General features: G+C 33.5%; 2 protein-coding genes and 1 pseudogene across 2 annotated transcripts; 2 read left to right on the top strand and 1 right to left on the bottom strand.

Moving 5' to 3' along the window:
* Positions 1-801: 801 nt before the first annotated feature.
* Positions 802-5,079, bottom strand: LOC132052979 (cytochrome P450 714C2-like). The gene is made up of 5 exons (XM_059444739.1): positions 4,663-5,079; positions 3,714-3,940; positions 3,119-3,366; positions 2,023-2,380; positions 802-1,347 (listed from the first exon to the last, which is right to left on the bottom strand). Exons 1-5 carry the CDS (start codon positions 4,931-4,933, stop codon positions 922-924), a joined length of 1,530 nt encoding a protein of 509 aa, XP_059300722.1. The 5' UTR covers positions 4,934-5,079; the 3' UTR covers positions 802-921.
* Positions 5,080-7,740: 2,661 nt separating this feature from the next.
* On the top strand, positions 7,741-9,324 carry LOC132054713 (GTP-binding nuclear protein Ran-B1-like; annotated as a pseudogene).
* Positions 9,325-21,196: 11,872 nt separating this feature from the next.
* Positions 21,197-26,583, top strand: LOC132052978 (KH domain-containing protein At3g08620-like). The gene is made up of 7 exons (XM_059444738.1): positions 21,197-21,475; positions 21,600-21,688; positions 22,589-22,752; positions 24,668-24,787; positions 25,146-25,262; positions 25,419-25,562; positions 26,059-26,583. The coding sequence occupies exons 1-7, from the start codon at positions 21,387-21,389 to the stop codon at positions 26,203-26,205; spliced, it is 870 nt and encodes a 289-aa protein (XP_059300721.1). The 5' UTR covers positions 21,197-21,386; the 3' UTR covers positions 26,206-26,583.
* Positions 26,584-26,863: the final 280 nt, after the last annotated feature.

Genomic DNA, 26,863 nt, shown 5'->3' with positions numbered 1-26,863 from the left:
CAAGTATTTATATTATATTGAAAAAAATAAGTTCAAGTTATATACACTATTAGTGTAGATAATTTTTTACGCTGTCATATTTACAGGTAATATACTTACATGATTACAAATCGATATGTAGATATCTTTGAGTGACTTGACAATATAATTATGTGAAAAATTATATTTACTGACGGTAAGATTAATCAAAATTAACTTACTCGCACCTGATGTTCATATTGGATTATATTTCAACTTTCGATAAAATGATGTTAAAGTGTATATTAATTAATCATATGTATGATTAAGTGATAAAAGTTAATATGCAAATCATATCATGTACTTGTTGATTTAGTTAGTACTTATTGATTTAATTAGTGTAAAAAACACCACGTCTAGTTTAAGTCTTTTCCACCTAAGACCCCTTCGAACACTTCGATAAAAAAAGTTATTGAAAGTCCTTTATGAAAAGAATTTGTTCGAAAGGTAGAGATCAATTTAAACATATAGTTTTTCTTTTTCTGAAAACATGTGAGTTTTGCGTCCGTGGAAGATGGATTTTTTTGTTCAAAAAAGTGGCTCAAGGTACTTAATTCTCCATATTTTTTAAAACTAACTAAAAGCTTGAAATGGAGAGGAGGAAGAGAAAAAGTTCGTAATCAGACATGAAAATATTTGTTTGAAGGTATGTATGCCATTTCAAGAAAGTTAATCCAGGATGGCATTATAATAATCGTCTTTGTTCCTGAGTGTTACTGCGGAAAAATTAATGTAACTTGCATCTATTTATTGTGAACACATAAGAATATGTGAACTTATACATAAGACTAAAACTCAATATTCTTTTTCTTTTGCATCAAAAGTTACAGATATAGTTTACATTGCCCCCATTACATATTTTTTTTTTTTGGAAAAGTAGCATCCAAGATCAAATCAATTTGATCACAACTTCCTCAGTGATAGATACACACCATGTCCAGGCTCAATGACCAAATTGAGAGCTGGAGAATGAACATACTTTGGTGAAATAGTGAAAGAAAATTTGGTCAAAATTAAAGAAATGAGTATTTTAAGTTCCACCATAGCCAAATTTTGTCCCAAACACACCCTTGGTCCAACCCCAAAAGGCATGTACACATGTGGAAACTTACATGCACCTCTAATTCCATTTGCAAATCTTTCTGGATTAAATTTGTAAGAATCTGTTCCCCATATTTTTGGATCAGTGTGTAATGTAGTAACCAATGTCCAAATATTGACACCCTTAGGAACATTAATTTCTCCGAATTTCATTTCTTTTAAGGCTTCTCTTGATACCACTGCTACTGGTGGATAAAGACGCAATGATTCGTTAATCGCCATTGTTAACTGCAAAATCAAGATTTCATAGTACTAATTAACATGCGTTAATTAACAATATTGAGAGTACTTATTTTAACATTTGGAAAATTAAGAAAGTCAAGGTTTTGGAGTACGGGGTTAATTTCATGGATAGTCAGTGAATTGAGTGTCTATTACAGCAGAGTTATAAAATTAAATACTAGTATTATATTGTAACAATTTTAAAAAAAAAAATCATCACTCCTATATCCACATAAAATGAAAATAGCCAAAAATTTGTCAATTTGGTGAAGAAAATTACAACTAAGTCGCCACATAAGATAGATTACTTGTCAAATAAGCACTCTAACATCATTAATTACTTAATCATATTTAATTGATATGTGTCTTGATATGTGCTTATAGGTAGAGGGGGTCGAGAAATTAAGTTTGATAGGTTAAGGTTTTTCTCACTAAATTGATTGTACTTTTAAAATTAATTCTAAATTCAAAATAAGTACTTATTTATTAAAATTTACTAATTTTTATATATTTTATGCCAAAATTCTAGATTCAATTGAACTCATAACCAATATCATCAGCCATTGCTTATAAAGTACTTTAATTTTATAATTATTTTTTGCAATAAACCTTTAATCCGACGATCATACTTGAAATTAACTCTTAAGTACCTGTTAATACGTGAAATTAACACTTAAGTACCTGTTTCATCTGTCGAATCATGTCAGCATCAGGAACTTGGCCCTTACAAATTTGTAGCACCTCATCACGAACACGCTGTTGCCAATTTGGATTTGCAGCCAAAAGCATGAGGCACCACGTGGCAGCAACAGCAGTGGTCTCATAACCAGCCAAGTAAATATTTTTGCAGTTATCAACTATGAAACTATCAATTGCATTTTGACTCAGTTTACTCTTTATTGTGGCTCCTTCAAGAACCATTTGCAGTAAATCTTTTTCACTTCTAGGTTCTGTTCTTTCCTTCACTATACTCAAGATCAATGTGTTGATCTCCTTCTCTAATGCCCATGTCTCCCTGTTGTTCTTGCTAGGAATGTATCTGTTACATCCAAGAAAGGAGCTTGAGTGAAAGCTATATAAGAGTGACAAAAAATAAATCCATTTTTTAATTACCAGTTAAATTAGTTCAAATTAAACGGGTTAGATTATGATTCGTTCATTGATTTGACTCAACAGGTCAAATAGTGTAACGTTAGCTTTCACATTGGATTATTTTGGCAGGGTTGGGCTATGGAGTACTCAGAATTTTACCCATCTTGGCTCAAGCAAATTTTGAATTGATTGGATCATGACCCATTTTATGAGACGTCTATGACGGAAGGTAGGCCGATGAGGGCCACCCAAAGAGAAAGACTGACAGGCTTCTAGCCGGTCAAGCTTCATAAGAAAGGATACATATGACACCTTAGGCAAATCCTATAGAAATGGTGAAAAAAAGTGAATGAGTTAGCATATGCTCGCACGGCAAACATGTCTTTTGGCTTAACGATGGTGCAGTCTTAGGAATAAATTTGTGAGACCTATTGGGCCAAAACGGACAATACGTGTCACGGGCTTGGGCTGTGACATTTCATTCGCCCAAATTTGAACCAACCGTCCATTTGCAATCTTTAATGCTATAAAAACTACTCACTAGCCAAATTTTAAACATCTATCACTACATACGTAAATTTGGACTGAACAACTTAAATAGGGTGTGATATGATCATTGAAGATTCTTAGGGCTGACTCAAACTAGAGGCACAATTTTATGTATCAATAGAGAGGAAAAATGTACCTCATGCCAGGAATTCCAGTAGACAGGACCCTTTTGGAAGAAGCCTCTTGGAGAGCTCTGAGCTTAAAGAAGATTTCTTTTCCTTTGGAAAAATTGCTACCAAAACATGCTTTAGAAATTACATCTCCAGAGAAGCTTCTCATGTCTGGATCAATTTTTATTTCAGCAATCCCACCTTGAACTTCAATTTGATTATTCCATGAACTCAACAATGTTAATACAGAATCCTGTACTAAATTTATCATACCCTGCACACCCCCCCAAAAGGCACAAAAATCAATAACTTTGTCAACAAATATAGAATCGTCAAATCATCTGCTACAACAGGTTAAATTACGGTTATACTGTAAAATCATTTTACACTATAGGTGCACAAAATTTAAATAGTTAAACAATACATAGAGTTGGAGACAGGGGAGGAGCTACATTTCCGCTTAGTACATTTGGACCAAATAATGTATTTGTGCTCAACAGTCACTTGATATGTATAAATAACTTATTTAGAATCCAATAAGGTGCCTTTTAAAGAGTGCAAAACCCATAAACTCAAAATTTGAGCTCCGTGTGGAGAACTTTTTGGAGCTCAGCTCTTTACCTTAACTTTTTCCATATATAACTCAGGAGCAAGAATCTTTCTTTGATGTGCCCAAAAAGGTCCATTTGAAGTTAAGATCCCATTGCCTAGCAAAGAACCCCTCTCTTTTGCTTGATATGTTGGCTTACCCAAATCCAAGGATGTGCAAGTAGTGATCTCTCTCACCATTTCTGGTTGTGTCACATGCACAATTTGTGTGTTGCCAAGAGAAAACATAAATACATCACCTGTTCATTGCTCACCCACAAAAAAAAAAAAAGAATGATAAACAAAAACCAAAGTCCTGATTACAGAACAATTTTTGAAATAGCAGAGAACCAAGAAGGTTGTTGCGTTTTTTTTTTTTTTTTTTTTTTTTTTTTTTTTTTTTGAGAATATAAGGTTGATTATATTATTAATTAAATAAAAGTGCATTCTCTCTAACAGCTTAAACTTTTATATAAAATTGTCAGTACTTATTAGAATTCTTATAGCATAGTGTCACCTTTACATGTCGTCGCAGGTAACCTGGCTATTTTCACGATTACAAATTTCACATTTCAACGAGGTTTTATCTGTAAATGCCTTTTGGATGTATATAACTTAAATTCATTTTAACATAGTATCAACCTGAACAGAAGTGTTAAGTCTCCCAGTACCTATTAGTATAAAAAAGGATTGTTACGTGCTTAGCTCATGAAAAAAGAATCAGATCGCACGTGAAAGAGCTTGTTGTAGACATCATTAACTGAATAAATCATGCTTGCTTTGACAAATTAAACTTTTAAATGAAGTGATCACATAATTTAACAATATTAGAGCAAACAGAGATACTGAATTTAATTAAGTCCCAACACCATCTATTATCAAAAAGAAACTTTACATGATCGACTTATGAATAAGAATTAAGCCCGCAAGTGAGAGTTTGTAGAAGACATAATTTTAATATAATAACAGAATTTTAACATACCATATTGTCTCTGCCATTGATCAAAGAACGGAAGGAGAGTTGTTCCACAGTTATGGGAGTCTTCTACATCTCCATTAGAGGCAACTTTTGCAGCTGCCTCACGTGATTTTTTTATCTCCAAAGTGTTCCCAAGAAGAAATTTTGGCTGTGGCCCAATTATTCCTTGCTTTCTAAGAGCTGATTGGAGCCTTCTTGGCTTTGTTACAAGTGAACTGTAAAGATGAAAAAATGAACAAAATACACACAGTACTAATGCTATTGATAACAACATTTTTGGATATGGTTCAATCAATTATCTTGTTATTCTTTTTTGTTTTGTTGTGTGTTAGTTTGTGTTTTGGAGGATTATGTATGGGTAGGTTATTTGCTTTTTATTTTGGTCAGAAAGCTCTTTATATAGAAATTAAAGGTTGGAATTGGAAATATATGCCAGTAGCCAAACGTCATAGACTAGGGAAAAAATTGGATGGTGCTTCTAGTACCATAGCTAAGTCAAATTTTTATTCCATGAGGACATGATGCATAAATTTCCATCGATAAGTGATAAATTCATATATGAATACATATTGATACTCACTTGTGAACCTAGGAAAACTTTATCCTTCATCATTTTTTGGATGGAAATCAATGGTGTATATTACCTGTCTGCCCTTATTGTGTAAAAAATCCGGCATAATCAATAGATAAAATGACGTTGTCTTAAGTTTTTAGGTAAATAAATACTAGAAAAAAAGATTGGAGAATACCTACTTAGCCTGTCAATTTTGAACCACGTTAGTTTCCCACTTTAACTTACACTGCATAGTGGTGCTCTTACGCTTGATAACCAATATTGTTATGCACCTGTATAATCAGGACTTTAATTTTCAGCAAGTCCATCAAGTAGGCACTCAAACATAACTTAAGCTAAACTAATATGAGCTTGTAGACTATATATAGTACTCAAAATTTTCATTGAGACACTATGTGATTTGCTAATAATATGATTATTCTTTAATACACTTTTTTTTTTTTTTTTTTTTTGGAAAAATATTTTCACTCACAACTAAACCCCGAAAAAATATTTTTCAAATGAATATCATCCATGATAAAATATGTTATGCGTAAATTGTTTTCATAGAAAATGACTTTCGTTGGATCAAACATCAGATTTTGTTTCTTCTGTAGACAAATATTCTTGGTGGACAGTGAGAATTGAGACATTTTCTCATCTCTTACATCTTTTGACTTTTTTTCCAACATTCCTTGACTTATTATTGCAACTTCGGAGTGCAAAAAGAACTCAGCCTAATTATTGCATCCCCCCTCAATTAAAATAATTGATAGTGCGTTAGAGCATTAAAACACAATTAGCCAATTAAGCCTGCACAAGTAGCAGTTGCATCAGTAATAAGTCACTAAGTAGAACAAATCAATGACCTTTTATTTTTGGTTTAAAAAAAAGAAAAATGGTCGAAGTACAAGGTGGAATTAATATGGTGGGGTTTTATCTAAAGTGGAGTAAAAGAAAGAAGTCACTAAATATAGTGCGCATTAACCATCAAAAATTAATGTTGCCTTTAATCGGTTTTTACGAAAAAATACTTTTAGAGAGCAACAGTTTGTGTTTGCCTGTACTTTTTGAGTTTATGAAATACAGTTTCTGCTATTACTTAAAAATATTTATTTAAAAAAAAAATTAATCTGACACCTCAAATCTCTAAAATAGGTAGTTATGACTCCTTAGTCCTTAGAAACATGGCCAAAAAGTTTACTTCCTTTTGTCTTGTGAAAGCTTATGTTTGATTTTTGAAACAAATGACTATATCAAAGCCACTAATACCGAGGCATTTATGAAGAATTTAACTCTTTTGGCCATTGGTGATCTATTCTAGCTAGTAACTCAAGAGGTGTTTTTTTCCCTTCAGAATCACCATGTTGGTGTGGTACGGTTGGTTTGAGGCTCAACTTTGTATCAAACTTAAATATTGGCTGGTCGAGAACATTGGATTCGGATAAATTTTGTACTGCCATGGTATCGGCCTTTGTGTCCAAGTGTTTATCGTTGCAAAACCGATTGATATTGTACAAATAAGAGTTTATTTTGGACCAATTGTTATTTCTTTACAGATTAGGAGAAATTAACGAATAGAGTTTAAGTTTGGTACCCTGTCAGTGTATTGTTTTTTTACACTATCAGATAACATTAACCTGCTATAGCAGGTTATCAACTTTCTCCTAGTTATTTTTTTCTTTTTCTAAAATTTAGGCACTGATTTATTTTTAATTCTCTCTCCCCTTCCCTTCAAATCCGCTGTCTTCATCGCTACCAATTAGTTGATCGGGCTTCTCTAGATCTCTTTGCCTCTTCTATTGCCATAAGCATTTTTTCTCCTTCAAACCCTCCTCTGGTTTGTTCTAAAATTTGAATCACATTTAAAGTGACAAACTTAACACACACTTATTGGAAATTGATAAATGTATTCAAAGCTTTCTACTAAAATATTAACTAGTGTAATAAACTACAATTTCTAAAGTTCAATTCCAGCAACCCAAAGATACAATAACGCCCTTTAGGTTTTTGTTGACAAGCCCGAAATTTGTTAATGAGGGCATAGTGTTAAACAAGAAGAAGTTCAAAGTTCAAAGTATATGATGTGTTTAAATAATTATACTGCTACTTATTACAAGTTCACAATGATTGAAATGGTAAAAGATTACTTCAACAATGACCTTCAGAGATTTTTTTTTTTTTTTTTTTTTTTTAAAAAAAAGTCAAAATTGTAAAGAAAACTTTGAGAAGGAAATAATTTGTTAGAGTTCAAGTAGGATTCACTTTCCTTATTTTTAATTACACTTCCGTAAATTAGAATTTCATTAAGAAAAAAAGATAAACATATTTATTTAAGAGAGTCAGTATATTTACATTCAAAATTACCTGATAGTGTAAAAAATTTTGTACACCAACATTGCACAAAACTTAAACTCTTAGCGAATATATAGGTGAGTATATCATTACCGTTAATATACCTTTATTTACTAGCAATAGGCTATCAACTTTTTTCCAATTAATTTTCTTTTATGCTTTTTTATTTTTCTCCTCTTCAAAATTTTCCGTCTTCCTCGGTCTCTATAATCATCCGAATACACAAAATTAATTTGCCTTTAAGTTAAGCTAACATGGCTTCAAGTTAAAGCTATTTGCCCAATATATAAACCCCAGCTTGGCGATTTACTTGATTAAAACAAAAACCATAGCCCTCCCTCTCTTGATTAATTTGCTGCGTCTATTTTCTTCAATATGGCTCTACAAAACCAACAAATTGTAGATTATCCAAGCTTCAAGCTTGTAATCGTTGGCGATGGTGGTACTGGAAAAACAACTTTTGTCAAAAGGCATCTCACCGGTGAATTCGAGAAAAAATACGAACCAACTATTGGTGTTGAGGTTCATCCATTAGACTTCTTCACAAATCTTGGGAAAATTCAGTTTAATTGTTGGGATACAGCAGGACAAGAAAAGTTTGGAGGTCTTCGTGATGGTTATTACATTCAAGGTCAATGCGCAATTATCATGTTTGATGTTACTGCCCGTTCGACCTACAAGAATGTTCCTACGTGGCATCGAGATCTTTCAAGGGTAATGTTGGTGCTTATTTGCGTTTTATTAATATTAAAGTGCATTATATCTTGTCATGTAATTAGTGGCTACAAGTTGACAAGAAAGTGATCATTATTTCTTAGCTTGGTGTAACTCATGTCATGATCCACGTACAATTAATTATGCCCCACCAATCCATGTTCTGCAATAATATCATCCTACTACTTTGTTATTTAATCTATTTATATGAAAGAATTCTAGCCCTAGAAATACTCAATATTTATTCCTTGTCTTGACGTATGAGAAGTATGAGAAGTGTGGAAGAATATTGTAGTGCGCATGGAAAAGGTAAGGTCGGTGTAGTGAAATAAGAGAGTTGAGAATCCGTGCCTCAACCTAAATTTTATTTAGTTATTTTTGTTCATTTTATTTTTCAACAGTAATGTATTGTATTTTCACCAACAGGTTTGTAAAAACATCCCAATTGTTCTTTGCGGAAACAAAGTTGATGTTAGGAACAGGCAGGTTAAGTCGAGGCAAGTTACTTTCCACAGGAAGAAGAATTTGCAGTATTATGACTTATGAGATCTCGGCGAAGAGTAATTACAATTTTGAGAAGCCATTTTTGTACCTTGCTGGGGAATATAATCTTCAATTTGTGGAGTCGCCTGCACTTGCTCCACCAGAAGTACAGATTGATTTAGCTGCACAGAAATTGCATGAACAAGAGCTTTTGCTAGTAGCTACTCAGCCGCTTCCAGATGACGATGATGATCTAGCCGCCTTTGAATAGAAAGGATAGTTGATCAGAGGCGGGCTAGGATTTTGAGTTTATGGTGCACCTTTTTTATGTTCCTAGTTTTTAGTCTTTTGAGGATTTGTTTGATGCTTCCTAGTACTATTGTGAGGCTGTGCATGGTTTATTAGGTTAGATAAGTGTTGTGTTCGCGGATCAGTTTATTCATGTTGCACCTTTTTTATATATATATTCCTAGTTCTTAGTCTTTGATGTTTGAAGATTTGTTTGCTGCTTCCTAGTACGTAGTAGTATTATATTGTAAGGCAGTGCATGGTATATATTAGGCTAGATGAAGTGTTCCTGATGTAAGTGCATGTTTTTCGACGTACTAAAACAGCCAAATCGGTGCACAAAGCATTAAAGGTAGTAGTAGGACTCGGAGAAGTGTTAAAATCCAAAGGGTGTGATGTAGAGTGACAAAGTCGTGACTTATAGGTCACACAGAGACAACTTTACTATCGCTTCAAGGCTCCCCTTCGTTTTTCAAGGCTCTGTATGAACTTATTTTAGTTTAATTAATATCCACCGATGTAAGATTTTTTTACACATTCGTTACTTCTCAAGTATAGTCACTTTTTAAATATCTAAATTTCAAATAAGGAAAATTAGTAGCAGTATAAGGCAACTTGACACTACGTTTAATTTATTCAACCAGAATTTACTTAGAATCATACTAAATTTTGCACATAGTATCGTTCAGGTGTTTTCAATTAATTTCAACCATACCCACGCACACTCACTCAATCCAAGGAGGAGGAGGAGGAGAAAGTTGAAATAATGGATGTTAATTTTTGTAAGGAGATATATATATTTCCAAGCGTGAAACAAAGAGGAGATTCCCCTATTATATAGGGAAAGGACACAAATGGTCATCCGGGTGAAACTATTGACATCCGATGGGCGATGGCCCAAGAATCTTAAAAGTCATTTTTTAGACTTTTTCAAAATAATTCCATTTTCTAGTCATTTTCAATGAATTCCAGCATATGCATATAAACTGTATCATTATTGTATATGTATCACTACTGCATATGTATAGAAATGTATCATATGTATAGAAACCGTATCATTGTTGTATAGAATATGTATCACTACTGTATATGTATAGAAAGTATATCATTGTTGTATAATTTGTGTATAATAAATGTATAATCAACATATAATTAGAAAATGTATCATTGGTGTATAATTTTTGTTTTAATAAATGTATAATTGATGTATACTCACTAATTATATGCATATTATACATATATTGATATATTTTTTGGAGGCACAATTAACGTATACTTAATAATTATACACATATTGTACATGTTTTGGGATATTTTTTGAATGCTCAATATGAATTTTTTTTGTTGATCTTTAGTGGCAACTTTTTCGATCTTTTGTGGCGACTAAAAGTCGCCACAAATGGTCATGTTCTTTTTGTAACGAACCTTTTACTAACGACTTTTTGATCTTTTGTCTCAACAAAAAGTCTGATTTTTTGTTGTAGTGAATGGGCTGCTAGGCTAGCGCTTGGCAATATTTTGGGCCGAACGGCCAACTCGGGGTATTATGCCCAAACGTGGGTCAAACAAATTCTTGATGGCTACTGTGTCCTTTTCCCTATTATATACTAGTTGGTTTTTGCTTAATATGGCTATACTATACAATGCAGAGTTTCTTGAATTTTAATTGCTAAATATTTTCTTAGGCATGCGATATCGGTGGAGGGTTGTATATTGGTGTCTGGAATGATTTGTCCCAATAAGCAATTCTAATTAAGGGCCCATAACAATCTAGTCTGGAAGTTGATTTTTTTTGTGGGTTTCCTTAATAGCGATAAACTATATTACAAAGAAAGAGGGAGGAATCAGAAGAAAACATACCCTGAAGTTTCGTATCATGGGAGCTGCGAAGAACATCGCGGAGTTCATTTCACCTCGAGTTTAAATTTAGCATATGTGACCTCAACAACAGCAAGATGAAAGCGTATTCACAACAAGATCTATACAGAGAAGAAGAGATTCCAGATGAATAGAGACATGCTCGAGCAAATTTAGGGATTCAAATAATTTTTTGTTGCGTTTACCTTCCTTTTTCTTTCCATTTTTCTTTTTTCTTATCTTTATTTTTGGACAACTTTTTCTTTTGTGTTTTTTTTTTTTTTTTGGGAATTTTTCTTAGGAACAAAAAAAACGCTCGATAAAGTTCATTGATCTAGATCTTATGCAATTCCTGGCCCTTATGGAATGTTAAATTTACCATGCAACTAGTTTTAGCGTACGTGCGTTACACGTGCATATCGCGTCAATCTGTGAGGAAGCGGCTTTGGCGATACTCCGCTTAATACGAATTCTTACCACACAATCCTATTAAAAGAGGAAGCTAGCATTTACTTTTTATTCACGATTCAAATACCCATAAAAACTCTGTTACAATATCTATAGGAATTGAACATTGATTTAAGCATTTAAAATTGTAACCTAGTGATCAATGAAGTAAGTATAATTTTAACAACGTTCAAATTCTGACAAAACTAAAAGTACGTAAGCGACCGACAAAACTAAAAGTACGCAAGTCGCTGAATGAATAATAAAGTGGGTGGACATCTTCGATACGTACAAATTCAGGCAAAACTAAAAGTATGTAACTGACTTAATGAATAGTGAAGTCGGTAGCATCTTCGATACGTACAAATTCCGGCAAAAACAAGAAAAATAGGTGATTATTTTGGCTTCTTATCTCGTGTTAGCCCCGCTTAACTCGAATTCTTACCACACAATCCTATTAAAAGAGGAAGCATTTATTTTTTATTCACGATTCAAATACATAAAAACTCTTTTACAATATCTATAGGAGTTGATAATTGATTTACGCATTAAAAGGTGTAACCTAGTGATCAATGAAGTAAGTGTAATTTTAAAAACGATCAAATTCCAACAAAACTAAAAGTATGTAACTGACCTGATGAATAGTGAAGTCGGTAGACACCTTCGATACGAACTAATTCCGGCAAAAACAAAAAAAAATAGGTGATTATTTTGGTTTCTTATGTCGTGTTAGCCCCGCTTGATTCGAATTCTTACCACACAATCCTATTAAAAGAGGAAGCATTTATTATTTATTCACCATTCAAATACTCATAAAAACTCTTTTACAATATCTATAGGAGTTAAAACTTGGGCATTATAAAACAAATTCCTTTTACATTCTCTTTTGATTATAGAAATTTGTTTAAATCGATAATTAATGATTAATTAAAATACCATGAGTGGTCTGATACACTATTTGATCAGATAGCTCTGAGAAAGATAGAAGCTCCGGATGATTTTATCTCATATACATTAACTGTATAAAGTTCACTATCATATACTTAAAAGCTGGTAACCACCAGTAATTACCCACTATCATCAAGAAATTTCATTCATTTAAGCCTTATGCAATTTTTTGCCCTTATGGTATGTTAAACTGATTGTGCAACTAGTTTCAGTGTACGTGCCTTGCACGTGCATATCACTTCAATTAATAGTAAAATTTTATTTGACGTTAAAACGAATTCAACTTTCACATAAATGACAAATTTTAATGTTATTAAATGTAACCAAAATACTTGAATAGTATTTTACCTCTTGATTATTGTGCTTCTTCTAATATATTTTGTTTTTGCATCATCGTCTATCCATTGAAGATTCATCTATTTGTTATTATGAAGTTTTATACTTATTTTTAATATACTTGCAAAGTTCACGGTACTTGATGAAAATATTTTTTACAATTATTGCTTGCTCTAAACAACAGCAAGAGGAGAATGTATTCACAATGAAATCTATACAGAGAAGCAGAGATTCCAGTTGAATCAAGAACATCAGACCGCGACAAAGAGAGGGAGAGAGAAATGCTAGAGAAAATTTTCGATTTTCTATTTTCTTTTCTTTATTTTTGGACAGCTTTCGCTTTTGTGTTTTTTTTTTTTTTTTTTTTTGGTTTTTTTTTTCTAGAAAAAACAACGCTCCAGAAAGTTCATTCATCTAGCTCTTATGCAATTCCTGGCCCTTGTGTATGTTAAATTTATTGTGCAACTAGTTTTAGTGTATATGCGTTGCACGTGCATATCGCATCAATTGGCTTCTTTTATGGGTTTCATTAATAGCGATAAACTACATTACAAAGAAAGAGGAAGGGACTAGAAGGAAAACATATCCAGAAGTTTTGTATCACGGGAGCTGGGAAGAACATCGTGGAGGTCATTTCACATCAACAGGTTCAAATCTAGCATATGCGATCTCAACAACAACAAGATGGGGGCTTATTATCTATACACAAAAGTGGAGATTCCAGTTGAATCAAGAACATCGGACCGCCAACAAAGAGAGAGAGAGAGAGAGATGCTCGAGCAAATTTAAGGATTCAAATGATTTTTTGTTGCATTTACTTCCCTTATTCTTTTCTTTATTTTTGGAAAGCTTGTGCTTTTGTTTTTTTTAGATTTTTTTTTTTAAATAACAATGCTCGAGAAAGTTCAATCATCTAGCTCTTATGCAATTCCTAGCCCTTATGGTATGTTATGTTAAATTTATTATGCAACTAATTTTAGAGTATGTGTGTTGCACGTGCATATCACGACAATTTGTTTCTTTTATGGGCTACATTAATAATGATAAACTACATTACCAAAAAAGAGGGAGGAATCAGAAGAAAAACATACCTAGAAGTTTCGCATCACAGGAACTGCGAAGATCATCGTGTAGGTCATTTCACATCAACGAGTTCAAATCTAGCATATGTAACCTCAACAACATCAAGATAAGAGTGTATTCACAACGAGATCTATACAACGAAACGGAGATTCCAATTGAATCAAGAACATCGGACTACCGACAGAGAGAGAGAGACATGTTCGAACAAATTTAGGGATTCAAATGATTTTTTGTTGCATTTACTTTCGTTTTTCTTTTCTTTATTTTTGGACAGCTTTTGCATTTGTATTTTTTTGGAATTTTTTAATAAAACAACGCTCGAGAAAGTTCGTTCATCTAACTCTTATGCAATTCCTGGCCCTTATGGTATGCTAAATTTATTGTGCAACTAGTTTTGGCGTACGTGCGTTGCCCGTGCATATCGTGTCAATTGGTTTCTTTTGTGGGTTTCATTAATTAATAGCTATAAATTATATTACAAAGAAAGAGGGAGGAATCAGAAGGAAAACATACCCAGAAGTTTCGTATCACATGAGCTGCGAAGAACATCACGGAGTTCATGATTTCACATCAGCGAGTTTTAATTTAGCATATGCAACCTCAACAACAGCAAGATAAGAGCGTATTCACATCAAGATCTATACAGAGAAGTGGAGATTCTAGTTGAATCAAGAACATCGGACTGCCGACAAAGAGAGAGAGAGACAGAAAGAGTCATGCTCAAGCAAATTTAGGGATTCCAATGATTTTTTGTAGCATTTACTTCCCTTTTTATTTCCATTTTTCTTTTTTCTTATCTTTATTTTTGGATAACTTTTGCTTCTTTTTTTTTGGATTTTGTTTTTAAAAAAACTACGCTCGATAAAATTCATTGATCTAGCCTTATGCAATTCCTAGCCCTTATGGAATGTTTAATTTATTATGCAACTAGTTTTAGCGTACGTGCGCTACATGTGCATATCGCGTCGAATGGTGAGGAAGGGGCTTTGGCAATACTCGGGAGAAGGCGAGTAGCACCTGGACTCGAGAACTTTCGCAATTTTCGATTGACGTTACGTTGTTTCATAGGATCTAGGTCTGTCGGTATTATTTGACGTTTTTTTTTTTTTTTAATTTATTCTTTTATTATTTATTAATAAAAATATCCCTCCACTAAGGTTTACTTAACTTTAAAAAATAAAAAAATAAAAAAAAACGCTCACGAAAGTTCATTCATCTAGCCCTTATATGCAATTTTTGACCCTTGTGGACCTGTGGTATGTTAAATTCATTGTGCAATTAGTTTCGGCGTATGTTCATTGCACATGCCTATCGCGTCAATTGGTGAAGAAGCGGCTTTGGCAATACTCTGGCAAAGACGAGTAGCTCCTGGACTTGAGAACTTTCCTATTATGTGATTGACGTTGTTTCATAGGATTCTGGATCTGTCGGGACTATTTGGCTTTTATTTATTTTTTGTTTTCTATTTTTATTATTTATTAATTAAATATCCCTTCACTAAGTTTTACTTAGCGTTTAAAAAAAAAAAAAGCTTAAGAAAGTTCATTTGTTATGCAATTCCCAACCCTTATGGTATGTTAAATTTATTGTGCAACTATTTTCAACATACGTGCGTTGCATATGCATATTCCGTCAATTAATAGTAAAATCGCATTTGACATTAAAATGAATTCACCTAGACACCTCAACCTATCTCCACTTTGTCAGTTAAACACTCCAACTTACAAAATGATCATCTAGATACTAAAATTTTCAATACCACGTCAGTGCCACATCAACATTTGTGTTTACGGGTTCAACTTTATACAAATTGAGGTGCTTACTTGTCTGACACCCAAAGTTGAAGGACATACTTGCCAGCTAAGGCCAAGTTTAAGGGTATGTTTATGTATTATGTCTAGCAAAAGCGATTTACATTATAGTTATATAAGCTAATTCCATTCCGAAAATATAAATTCTCACTCAAACAATTCAGCAAATGTACCGATGAATGGAAAATAGGGAAAAAGATCAATAATGTAATAATATAATATTGGATCAGGCATAAGTTTCTCGTGAATTCCGACGAATATAAATTGATGTAATATATTGCATTATTATTCTTGTCATGACTCTTTGGCGTACTTCTTTTGTAGCCATATTGAGACAAGAAAGAGACAAACTTTAGGCTAAAATCAGAAATATTGTTTAGGTGATGATATAAATAGTAACTCTCTCTCTCTCTATATATATACACACACTTATGTGGTGCAGTTACTGTCAAACGGAACTTGATACAACATGCTCTTTGAAAGTAACTTTTATAACTAGAAAAAAATGTTCGCGTTCCATATTGGCGATCTGCAAAACAAATAAGACATGAAGATTAAGACAAACGGGATATGGGACATCTTTAGAAGTAACATTGGACGAGTACCTACACAAGAGTGTGGCTCAACGGTTAATAAAGTGGATAAAAATCACGAGAGATCTGAGTTCAGATTTCAACATAGACAAAAAAAACGTGAAGTCATTTCTTAATATGCATCTAATAAACCTTCGTGACAAAGTTATCAGAGTGATAATTATGCTAGTAAGTATCTATCAAATAGTCTGTGTGAACAAATTAACTTGAACACTTCCACAATTAAAATCAAGAACATAGGACAATTAGAGTTGTCCAAGCTTGCTACTAAAAAAGACAAATTAGCGCAGACAATTTTTTTAGTTAAACAGCAAAACTCATCACTAGTTCTATTTAACGACGGGTTAGCTATAAATTATCAAAAATATGACAATAGATTAACGACACAGTTTGTATCCAATTCCATTTTTTTTTAAGTGAATTAAGATCATGTATGAAATTAAGAAGAGTACTTTAACTACTACTCACTAATTAACAAGAGTACTCTATCACGTCACATTTTTTTTGTTATAGCAGATAACTTACCTTATTTTCAAGATTATTAATTTCACTTTTTATGTGAAGGATTACTTATAGATATTTTGGGTGATTTGAATTCTTTTTACATTGTTGTATATAAAGTTAAAACTCAATTAATAATTTATGAAAGTGGGAGGGTCTGAATGAGGAACTTTATTGCGATCCACACATTGTTGTCTCTGTCCAACGTGCATGGTCATATAATTTTCAAGTACACTGTTCACACCTTCTTTGGAATCCTATGCTAGGGTACACAATATTCCATATTTCCCCCACCCTATGCTTGCTCTTCGATATCATTATAAATTGTTCTACCTTTATCTGCCATAATATACTACTATTAGAATGAAAATGATGAGGTTAAAAAACTTAGTTACACTTCATTGTTACAGTAAACTCAGTCCTTTAATTTAAAGAGATAAAAAAATGTGAGTATATAAAATAGAAGCTTATATGCAAAACACATATTTTACATTCATTAATTTGATATGCATAAATGTCGGTTGCAAGTAAAAAAAAAAAAAATTGAATCTCAATATTCATTGATTTGATATGTACAAACACCCAATGTGAATATGCGTCTTTCATATATCTAAGTTTTCAATAGACTAATTTTGTAGTAAGGTTTTGGTAAAAGCTTAGCACTGATGTTATAGATAATATATATTTCAATTCAAATGTTTTAGTTTGATCAAATCCGAAGTTTAAGAAGATAAAGGAGACTTTTGAATATTATGATTTTAAATGTAGGATGGATAATGTACCAAAATATTATTTGAATCTTGTGGTCCAATCATATCGAAAGTTGACATTATAGAATTATCAAATATAAAAAGAGACATTCTTTTTAATAAAATACAAAAGAAGTAAAACCTTAAAATGAAACGGAATGAGTAATGATAAATTTATTGACTATTATATTATGTCCTAGTATTGAATAGAAAATGACACTGGCGCCCATTAAGAGGAGTCATGAGACTCGTTGTTCAGGAATTTCGTCAGTTTATTACAAAATTTATTGCAAAAGACAATTGACAGGTAAGTATTTTTCACTTTACTAGCTCTGCATTTTTAATGGAACAGCTAAATTTTTTGGAAGATGCTTTCTGCTGGGCTCTTGCACTTGTGTTTATAAAATATAGGCTGAAGTCATCGACAGACCCTGAATTTGTCCATTTATTCTATTTAGACTTCCAACTGAGACATTGACCATCTGGACCCTCGAACACAAGCTAAACTGTGTCATTTGAACACATTCCAGATCAAGTGTGGTGCGTGAGCTTCACTTGCTGTGACATGGAAAAATAGACCAATAAAAATAAGCCATGTCAACAAAAAAAATTAATTTTAAGAAAAATCTATTTAAATAATTTTTAAAAAAAAATCTGAAAAACCCAACCCATCCTCTCCGATCTGAAAACCTAGACCACTTCGCCGCCGCCGTCGATGCCGCTGCCACCGCTCCACTTCAAAATCTATTTAAATAATTTTTAAAAAACGGTGCCGCTTTTCGTCGGAGATTTGTTTAAATAGATTTTGAAGCGACGGCGGCGGCGGCAAAGTGGGCTAGGTTTTCAGATCGGAGAGGATGGGTTGGGTTTTTCAATTTTTTTAAAAAAATTATTTAAATAGATTTTTTCTTAAAATTAATTTTTAATGATTAAAAATTTGGTCTCTCGCGCTCTTTTAAAGTAGTGTATTGCACGCATGTGCCAAGTTGGCACGATTTGTTCAAATGGCACAGTTTAGCTTGTTTTTTAGGGTCCAGATGGCCAACGTCTCAATTGAGGGGTCTAAATGAACAAGTTCAGGGGTCTGTCGATTACTTCAGCTTAAATTATACTTTACTAACACTACATTACTCTAGTTTTTCTGCCCATTTTTCTTTGTTGTTTTATTTTATATAAATGGTATTTCACTAAACATAGAGCTTTCGATATTACATTATATTACTATATTAAAATTTCTACTAAACTAATGTATATAAAGTCAATTTTAATAGGAAAAACGTAACTATTGAAATTGAAAAATAAAATAGCAAATACCCCCTTTCACTTAAAGGCGGTTAGGGCACTGAGTTAATCTTTCCGATATATTATCAAAAAAAAGGGGCAAAAAAGCATTTGTGGAGAGTTAAGTTTTTTTGGTTTGTATTATTAACTTATACTATAAATATAATTTTTTATATATATAATTAGTGATAATATATATTTTAGAGATTTGATTTCATTATTCATTACGCCGTTAATCTAGCTATATATTTTTTTCTCACAGGATCAAAGTGATTCAGCCTCATTTGTTTGCACTTATTGGAGGTGCCCGAACTGAATTGCTCGCACCTTAAGCCATTAAGTGCATTTGTTTGCATTAAGATCTAAGACTTATGGGTCCGAATAGTCTTAATCATTAAGATATTTGAACCAAGTCTTAATATCATTAAGAGGTATTTTTGTATGGAACTTTTCCAACCCTAACCCCAACCCCAACCCTCCACCTCAACCCTACCCCCACACACTCTCCATTCCAACCCCCCTATCCATCTCAACCCCACCCCACTACCCACCCACCTTCCACTCCAACCCCCCATTCTCCACTGCCCCCATCCCGCCACCAACCCCAATCCCACCCCACACCACCCGCCCCCATCCCCACCACCACCACCCCCCTACCCCACACGACCCACCCCCACTCCCCACTACCCTCACCTCCCACCACCAACCCCACTCCTACTCCCTACCAACCCCACCATCAACCCCTACCCCACACCACCCACCCCCATTCCCCACTACCCCACCTCCCACCACCAACCCCACCCCCACTGCCTATTCCTCACACCAACCACCCACCACCCACTCACCCTTTCACCCCCACTCACCACCCACCACGACTACAAAACAACTCCACCATTACTAGTGAACATAAATATTTCATTTTTTTTAATCAAATAATATTTTATTTTAGTAAATTTGTATTTATTTTCTAAGATTTAGTTACTTTTTAATTTGAATTGTATATTTATTATGTTTAAATAAATACATTATGCACATTCAGATATTGAAAAAAAATTATCCTTAATCATTCGGTGTTAAATTTCGTAGACAACATCTTAATCATTCAGATGTGCATTCAGATTCAGACGTCTTAATCTTAATGAAAATAAATGAGGCCTCAGTATAAAAGAACACATGATAAACAAAAATTTTGTAGGGTCATTTTCTTATATTTAAATTGGACGATGTGTATAGGAGATCATTTTCTCATTTGATTTCTTCATGTTCCAAGTAACTAGTTCTATTTGTTATAAATAGTTTGTTACTTGTAGTTATCTTTTAGGTGACTATATAGTATAAAATTCCTTTACAATATTTACAGGAGTTGAACATTGATTACGCATTTAAAAGTGTGACCTAGTCATCAATGAAGTGAGTATAATTTTGAATACATTCAAATTACGACAAAAATAAAAATATGTTAGTAACCTAATGAGTAATAAAGTGGGTACAAATCTTGCATATGTACAAATTCCAGAAAAATTAAAAAATTAAAAATAAATTCGGTGATCTTTTTGATTTTTTATCTCGTGTTTACCCCGCTTAATCTGGATTCTTATCGCATAAGCCTATTAAAAGTGGAAGCATTTTTTATATTCATGATTCAAATCCTACACCTTTAATTATAAAATTCTAGGAATCCTATTCATCCTATTACAATAAAGGTAGGTGATTTAATTTACTTGGAGGGTAGAAGCGGTAATTTATGTAGTAGAGAGCCTATCTATTCTATAAACAAATTTTTGTTGGTCATTTTCATATATTTAAATTGAAAAATGCACATAGGAGATCATTTTCTCATTTGATTTCTTCATTTGTCAAGTAACTAGTTCTATTTGTTATAAGTAGTTTGTTGCTTTGTAGTAATCTTTTAGGTGATTATACAGTATAAAAATTCTTTTACAATACCTATAGGATATGAACATCGATTTACGCATTTAAAAGTGTGACCTAGTGATCAATGAAGACAAAACTAAATGTACGTAAGCGATCGATAAAACTAAATGTACGTAAGCGACCGATAAAACTAAACTTACATAAGCGACCGACAAAACTAAACGTACGTAAGCAACCGACAAAACTAAAAGTATGTAAGTCAACCAATGAATAATAAAGTGGGTAAACATCTTCGATACATACAAATTCCGGCAACAACAGAAAAACAAAAAAATAAGTGAACGTTTTAGTTTCTTATCTCATGTTAACCCCGCTTAATCTGAATTCTTACCACGCAAGCCTACTAAAAGAGGAATCGTTTTTTATACTCACGATTCAAATCCCACATCTTTAATTAGAAGAATCTAGAAATCCTATCCATCCTATCACGCTTCTTGACAGCAGAGGTAAGTGATTTTTTTCATAAGGTAGGCAATTTACGTATAGAGAGCCTTTTTACTACGTAGAGAAAAACAAGAACAAAATGTAAGTGTTGCTGCTAACGTGGGTTAGTACATGCCCCACAACTATTTAAGTCTCCAACTCCAACTCTAGAAAATCACACTTCACTATTAATTTCTCCCCTGTTTTCCAGGGTTTCACTGATTCAAAACTTCTTCTTTCTTCTTTGTTTCTTTTTTAACCAAAAAAAGCATTTTTTCTTTCTTTCTTGACCCCTTGTTATATCTTTCTTCCCCTTTTCTATCACTGCCCAAAATATTTATTTAGAGACCCTTTTCTTGAACTCAAGTTCATGTCTAATTTGTATAATCATAACTTGAATTTCTCACCTGCAAGAGCTGTTTCTCCTCATATTAATAGGACCAACCAAGATGTTGATAGGTAATGAAAAAATCTTTTTTCTTAAAGATTGTGGGGTTTGAAATTTAATGTTGAAAAATCTATGCAAGATTGAATCTTTAACCAATTTTATTATTTTGGGTGTTTTTCTGTTAATTTCTTGTAGTCAGTACTTGACAGAGTTGTTAGCAGAAAGGCAAAAGCTTGGACCTTTTACACAAGTTCTTCCAATATGTAGCCGACTCTTGAATCAAGGTTTGTTTATAGATTCTTGAATTTTTATTTACTGATTTAATATGTATGAGTTGGTTGTGCATTTCTTGATAAGCTTTTAGTATACTCTGTTTTGCCAATCTAGGAGTACTAATCTGTTAAGAAGTTCTTTGTTGTTAGTTTTAACAAATGTTTATGACTGGAAAAAGTTCATAACAAAGTTGTAGATTTTAGGCCAAATTGATCAAATCTACTGGGAAAGAAGCGATTTGTAATAGTAAAGAATAAATGAAATGAGATTTTAATAAGTTTCAGAACACTCGATATGTAATGTGTATTGTTTAAATTTTATTTATTTAAATAGTATCATCAACAACAACAATATACCCAGTGTAGTCCCACAAGTGGTGTCTGAGGAGGGTAGGATGTAGGCAAACCTTACCCACCTTTGTGGGGTAGAGAGGCTGTTTCCGCTAGACCCTTGGCTCGAAAGACAAGAAAAAGATTTGAAGCATGGTATCGAGAAAAAATATGACAAGAGAATAGCAAGATAAAAAGCAAATGAAGCAACCAATAGTACTACCCCTAGAAGCAAAGAATCCACACGATTACTAACTAATACTACGTAAACGGAGAATTAAGCAGTATCATCACTAGAATAAATTAAGAAGGATCAAGTATTGGTCGTTAGGTAACGTTAAGCTTATTATGTCGATTGAGAAGTGTGTATTCAACATAAACTTTGGTCCAACCGCGTTTTGAAAGAGGCAGATTATAGATTGGGTTGTAACCTAATATTTCTTCAAAGAAATGTTTGTTGCAGAAAGTATACTTTATTGCTCTCCTTGTGTGAATATGGTTAAGTTGGAATATATTCTGCTTAATGGCTTTATGATTCTCTAAATAGAAATTTACGAATTTTAGTATTGATCTCTTTGACAGAAATACTAAGACTTTCTGGAATGATACCCAACCAAGCACTCAGTGACTATGACAGACTACAACGTGGAAGCCCTAGTCCCGTGGGTCCATATGACATGATGCAACATGTTGGAGGAAAAGGTTTAGGTGGCTGGAATGGGAATGGATGGAATGCCTTTCAAGAGGTCAGCTTATGTTATCTCGTCTTTGGGCAGAATTTTCAAATTTTATTTTCACTAATTCGGTAATGCTGCCTATTAGACGTGTTATGTGTACTGTGACTAGGGGCTAGTTCATGGTTTCTATGCTCATTGAAACACAAACACGGTTTATGGGAATTGTAGTAAGTTGACTTAGTGACTTATTTCATCATTATTGGAAACTTAAGGAGTGCAGAATAATGTTTAAACAAAGATCTTCAGAGCCATTACCGTGTTATTGTGACTTTTTCTTTAATATCATATTGACTAAGATTAGGCTGACTTTACCTTTTCCTTTTCAAGAGGACAGTGGACAGACCAATTGCAATAATGCTTGTTTAGAGAACAAATATTTCAGCATAGTCCAATAATTTTCTGGTTGCAAAACCATGCTCCTTGGTCCAGTTATAGATCTAATGCCTTTTTATACTCAGCTTAACCACATATTGAAATGAGAAATTGATTACAATTCCCGGCATGATTATAGTTTTGGAAGTACCTCCAAATGAAGAAAGTAGGATTTAACTTCAGTCTACATTATGTTGCAAGCCTCGACTTCGTAAGATATCAATGAATATTAAGTTACTTTGGAAAATTACTACTCACTGAAGAATATAGGACAAACAACAGTTTTAAAAGAGATGTAATTAGATAGTGCCAAATTTTTGGCATGTCCAATGCTGAAGCTCCATGGGACTTTTGAAAGAAAAAGGACAAAACTGAAAGCAATTTAAAGTGGAGGAAGCAACCACGAAGTGCAAACTGCTATCTGGTCTTTGGATGGCACTGCATAATTTTTCATTTAAAGAAACCTCACTTTACTATTTTTTAGACTAACGAGTTTCTTTTTGATGACTTGACCTCTTACGTAAAATATTTCCGCTATGAAATCAATAAAATGGGATTTTTACCTCTTGTTTAAGATGAGTTCAACTCTCCTATACTCAGATTTCCTGCCAGCCAAGAGATTACATTTTTAGTTAACAGAAAACAGCTTCATTTTCATGATAGGAATCATAAAGTGAAGGAAGAAGATGGAACACATGAGAGAAACAACTTCCAGTTTCTCTTTATGCTTGAGTTAGAATTTTAAACACATTGTTTCATTTCTTCTTAAACTATGCTAACACTTCATACCATCAAGAAGCCAGTCTGATTATGCCCTATGACCTGATTCAGATTTCTATAATTAGAAAATCAGGGGGGTTGGCAGCAATCTGAAAGTTATACAGCCAGCTGAAATCCATCTCCGGAGTAACTGACATTTGAAATGCCCTCTTTCTAAGTTGAACTAAAATAATTGTTTTATCTTTAAATCTTATTCTTCGCTGAAGCTGAGGACTACAAAAGTTCTTTTGTTTGTTTGAGAAGCTTAAGTCAATTTTCCCCCTATTATAGTTCACACGTATCATCGAACCTCGTAATAGCAGACTGGTAGTATATAGGTCGTTTAACAAGAGTGACTTGAATACATCAGCATGTGTTTCTTTGTCACACTGGCGTCAACAGTCTACGGTTTTAAGTATGTTGTTGTAGTCAGTTTTCGATTCTAACAGCTTTATTTGACAATAGAAAAAAGCAACTTGCTACTTAGGTTTGGTAATTGTACTACCATGGCATCATATTTCATTTGGTATAACTCTGTATTCCGATCCTGTTTCCATTTGGCTTTACCGGATAACACTTAGTTATGTCCGGTTTTCATTAGTTTTCAAAACATGCAAAGGACTTTTTTAATGTGTTGAAAGGGCTTGGTCAGTCATTATGTCTATCTTTTTTGTTTTTTTGGGGGTTCATGAAGTTGCAATGTCATAGAAAATGAGTTAATGATTATCCTTCACTTTCTTGTACTCCTAATGTGTTGCTGGTTGTATTGATATCCCTGAAATCCGCTTTGCAGCAAAGATTAGGTGGACCACAGGGAAGGCCCATCGACTGGCAAGCTTCACCAGGAAGTCCAAGTTCATTTGTTGTTAAGCGGGTGTTGCGTTTGGATATACCTGTTGACAGATATCCGAATGTAAGCTGACTTTGTAGACAGTTGATACTTGATGGTGTTTAATGTTGCCATCTATTTCTTCATGTATCTAGTTTGGATTTACCAGGTTGCATTATTTGGTGTAACATATAACGATTTCAGACATGTCACATTAATTCATTAAACTCCATGTAGTAATATTGAAAATATCAATTTCAACTCCCATAGATGGTATTTTTACCAATAATTATGTGATAACTCGACATAATTTGTAACTCACTTAAGATGGAGGGATGGAGTAGACTGTAGAGGGATGTGCTTGAAGAGATTTTGATATTTCATCAAATTAATTAAGCAGTAGAAGTCAGTTGCACTAAATAGTATATTCCTCATGGTACAGTTCAACTTTGTTGGGCGGCTTTTAGGACCTCGAGGTAATTCTCTGAAGCGGGTGGAAGCATCTACTGGGTGTCGTGTATTTATAAGAGGACAGGGTTCAATAAAAGACCCTGAAAAAGTAAGTTCCATTGACATTTTCTGCACACTGTCCTGCTTTTCGTCCTCCGTACAGTTTCTGTACTCCATTTTATATCCACTCTGCACGGGGTGTTTTGCTTGTGCTTGTGTTTGGCTTATATTACTTATGCTTTTTGGTTGTCTTATATTATTGTAGGAAGAGAGTCTGAGAGGCCTTCCAGGTTATGAGCACCTCAATGAGCAACTGCATGTTCTACTTGAGGCAGAATTACCCCTCAATATAGTTGACGCACGGTTGAAACAAGCGAGCCAAATTATTGAAGAGCTGCTCAGACCTGTGGTAAGCACATTTTGACTCCGACATATACAGCTATAAGCAATTTCAGACAAAACACTCATTATCTTGTACTTGTGGGTTTTAATCATAAATTAAAATGGACAGTCTGAAAGAGTTGACATATGCAGACAACTGATAGATGCGTGATGAATATTTGCTCTTCATGAAAAATCTGAGATTATTTCTCAACTGTGCAACTATCAGTATCTATTTTGTCCCAAAAAAAAGGACTTCCTGAACCAAAAAAGAAAAACGAGGACATCTCTTATGATCTATTTGTAGAATCCCATAGGAGAAAGGTCTAATGTAACTACTCCCTCAACGTAAAACATAAAATCTTAGTCTGACTCGACATGGTGATTTACTAAGAGAGTTGAGAATATATAGTAGTTTAAAAAGGCAGGTAAGAAAACTTAAGTTGGAAGATAACCATTTTATGTTTTTGAGAGTTTCTAGGAATTGTATTGCTAATTTCATGTTCATTTGCCTGGAATTGCAGGATGAGTCGCAGGACTTATATAAAAGGCAACAGCTTAGAGAACTTGCGTTGCTGAATAACAATTTTAGAGAAGAGAGCCCCCAACCAAGGGGTAGTCTATCTCCTTTTAGTTCAAGCGGGATGAAGCGAGCGAAAACTGGTTGGTGATGAATGCTATGTTTCCTATTTGCACAGCTGCTTCGCGTCTTCAGGCAGGGGGATGCTAATCTGCACCTAAATGCAGCGCTTTTTTGTGGCTTTAACGTGGTGAAAATAGTATGTAACGAAGAAAAAATAGCAGATTAAAGACAACCTCAAACTGATTTGTTGACTGTAGTTGTTTGTTGTTGAAGTAGAATGATTATTTGATTTATTTGTTCTGGACAGCTAGTTGACAAGGGTGATTTCCTTTCTTTTTTTCTCCTTTCCTTTTTGGGATTTGTATCATAACATCCTTTGTTAAATATAGATTGCTATATGTAAATCCTATGATATGGATTTAAGACCATGTTCTCTCTATAAATGCAGAAGCTACAGTCCACTCCATGATTTCTTTTGGTAAGGTAAAGTTTACAGTCCACTCCATGATTGGTCCCCCTTTTTTTATAACTGTTGTGTTCGGTTACCTGGACTAATTCCAGGGGTACTTGCTACCTTCTACCAGCATAAGTATCGCATGAACTCTGTATATCATGGCTAGGACAGATGGAAAAAATCAATTACAAATTTTTTGCCTCTACTGGAATTTAACGATGCATTAGTCTAATCTACATTTTACAAGTTCCCAAGGAGTCTGAAAAGTGCAGCTTATTTCACTCTTTTTTCT

The sequence above is a fragment of the Lycium ferocissimum genome, chromosome 4, assembly GCF_029784015.1.
Source record: "Lycium ferocissimum isolate CSIRO_LF1 chromosome 4, AGI_CSIRO_Lferr_CH_V1, whole genome shotgun sequence".
Lineage (NCBI taxonomy): Eukaryota > Viridiplantae > Streptophyta > Magnoliopsida > Solanales > Solanaceae > Lycium > Lycium ferocissimum.
The sequence above is the reverse complement of the archived record's forward strand: the minus strand, read 5'-3'. Positions and strand labels throughout refer to the sequence as shown.

What these genes read in the sequence shown, in the direction of transcription:
- LOC132052979 (XM_059444739.1), bottom strand. Translation starts at nt 4,933, where the DNA reads ATGTTGTTATCAATAGCATTAGTACTGTGTGTATTTTGTTCATTTTTT. An exon ending in TCAATGGCAGAGACAATATG is followed by an intron (nt 3,941 to 4,662) that starts GTATGTTAAAAT and finishes AGCAATGAACAG; the next exon opens with GTGATGTATTTATGTTTTCT. An exon ending in ACTGGAATTCCTGGCATGAG is followed by an intron (nt 2,381 to 3,118) that starts GTACATTTTTCC and finishes TGGATGTAACAG; the next exon opens with ATACATTCCTAGCAAGAACA.
- LOC132052978 (XM_059444738.1), top strand. Translation starts at nt 21,387, where the DNA reads ATGTCTAATTTGTATAATCATAACTTGAATTTCTCACCTGCAAGAGCT. An exon ending in TAGCCGACTCTTGAATCAAG is followed by an intron (nt 21,689 to 22,588) that starts GTTTGTTTATAG and finishes TCTCTTTGACAG; the next exon opens with AAATACTAAGACTTTCTGGA. An exon ending in CAATAAAAGACCCTGAAAAA is followed by an intron (nt 25,263 to 25,418) that starts GTAAGTTCCATT and finishes ATATTATTGTAG; the next exon opens with GAAGAGAGTCTGAGAGGCCT.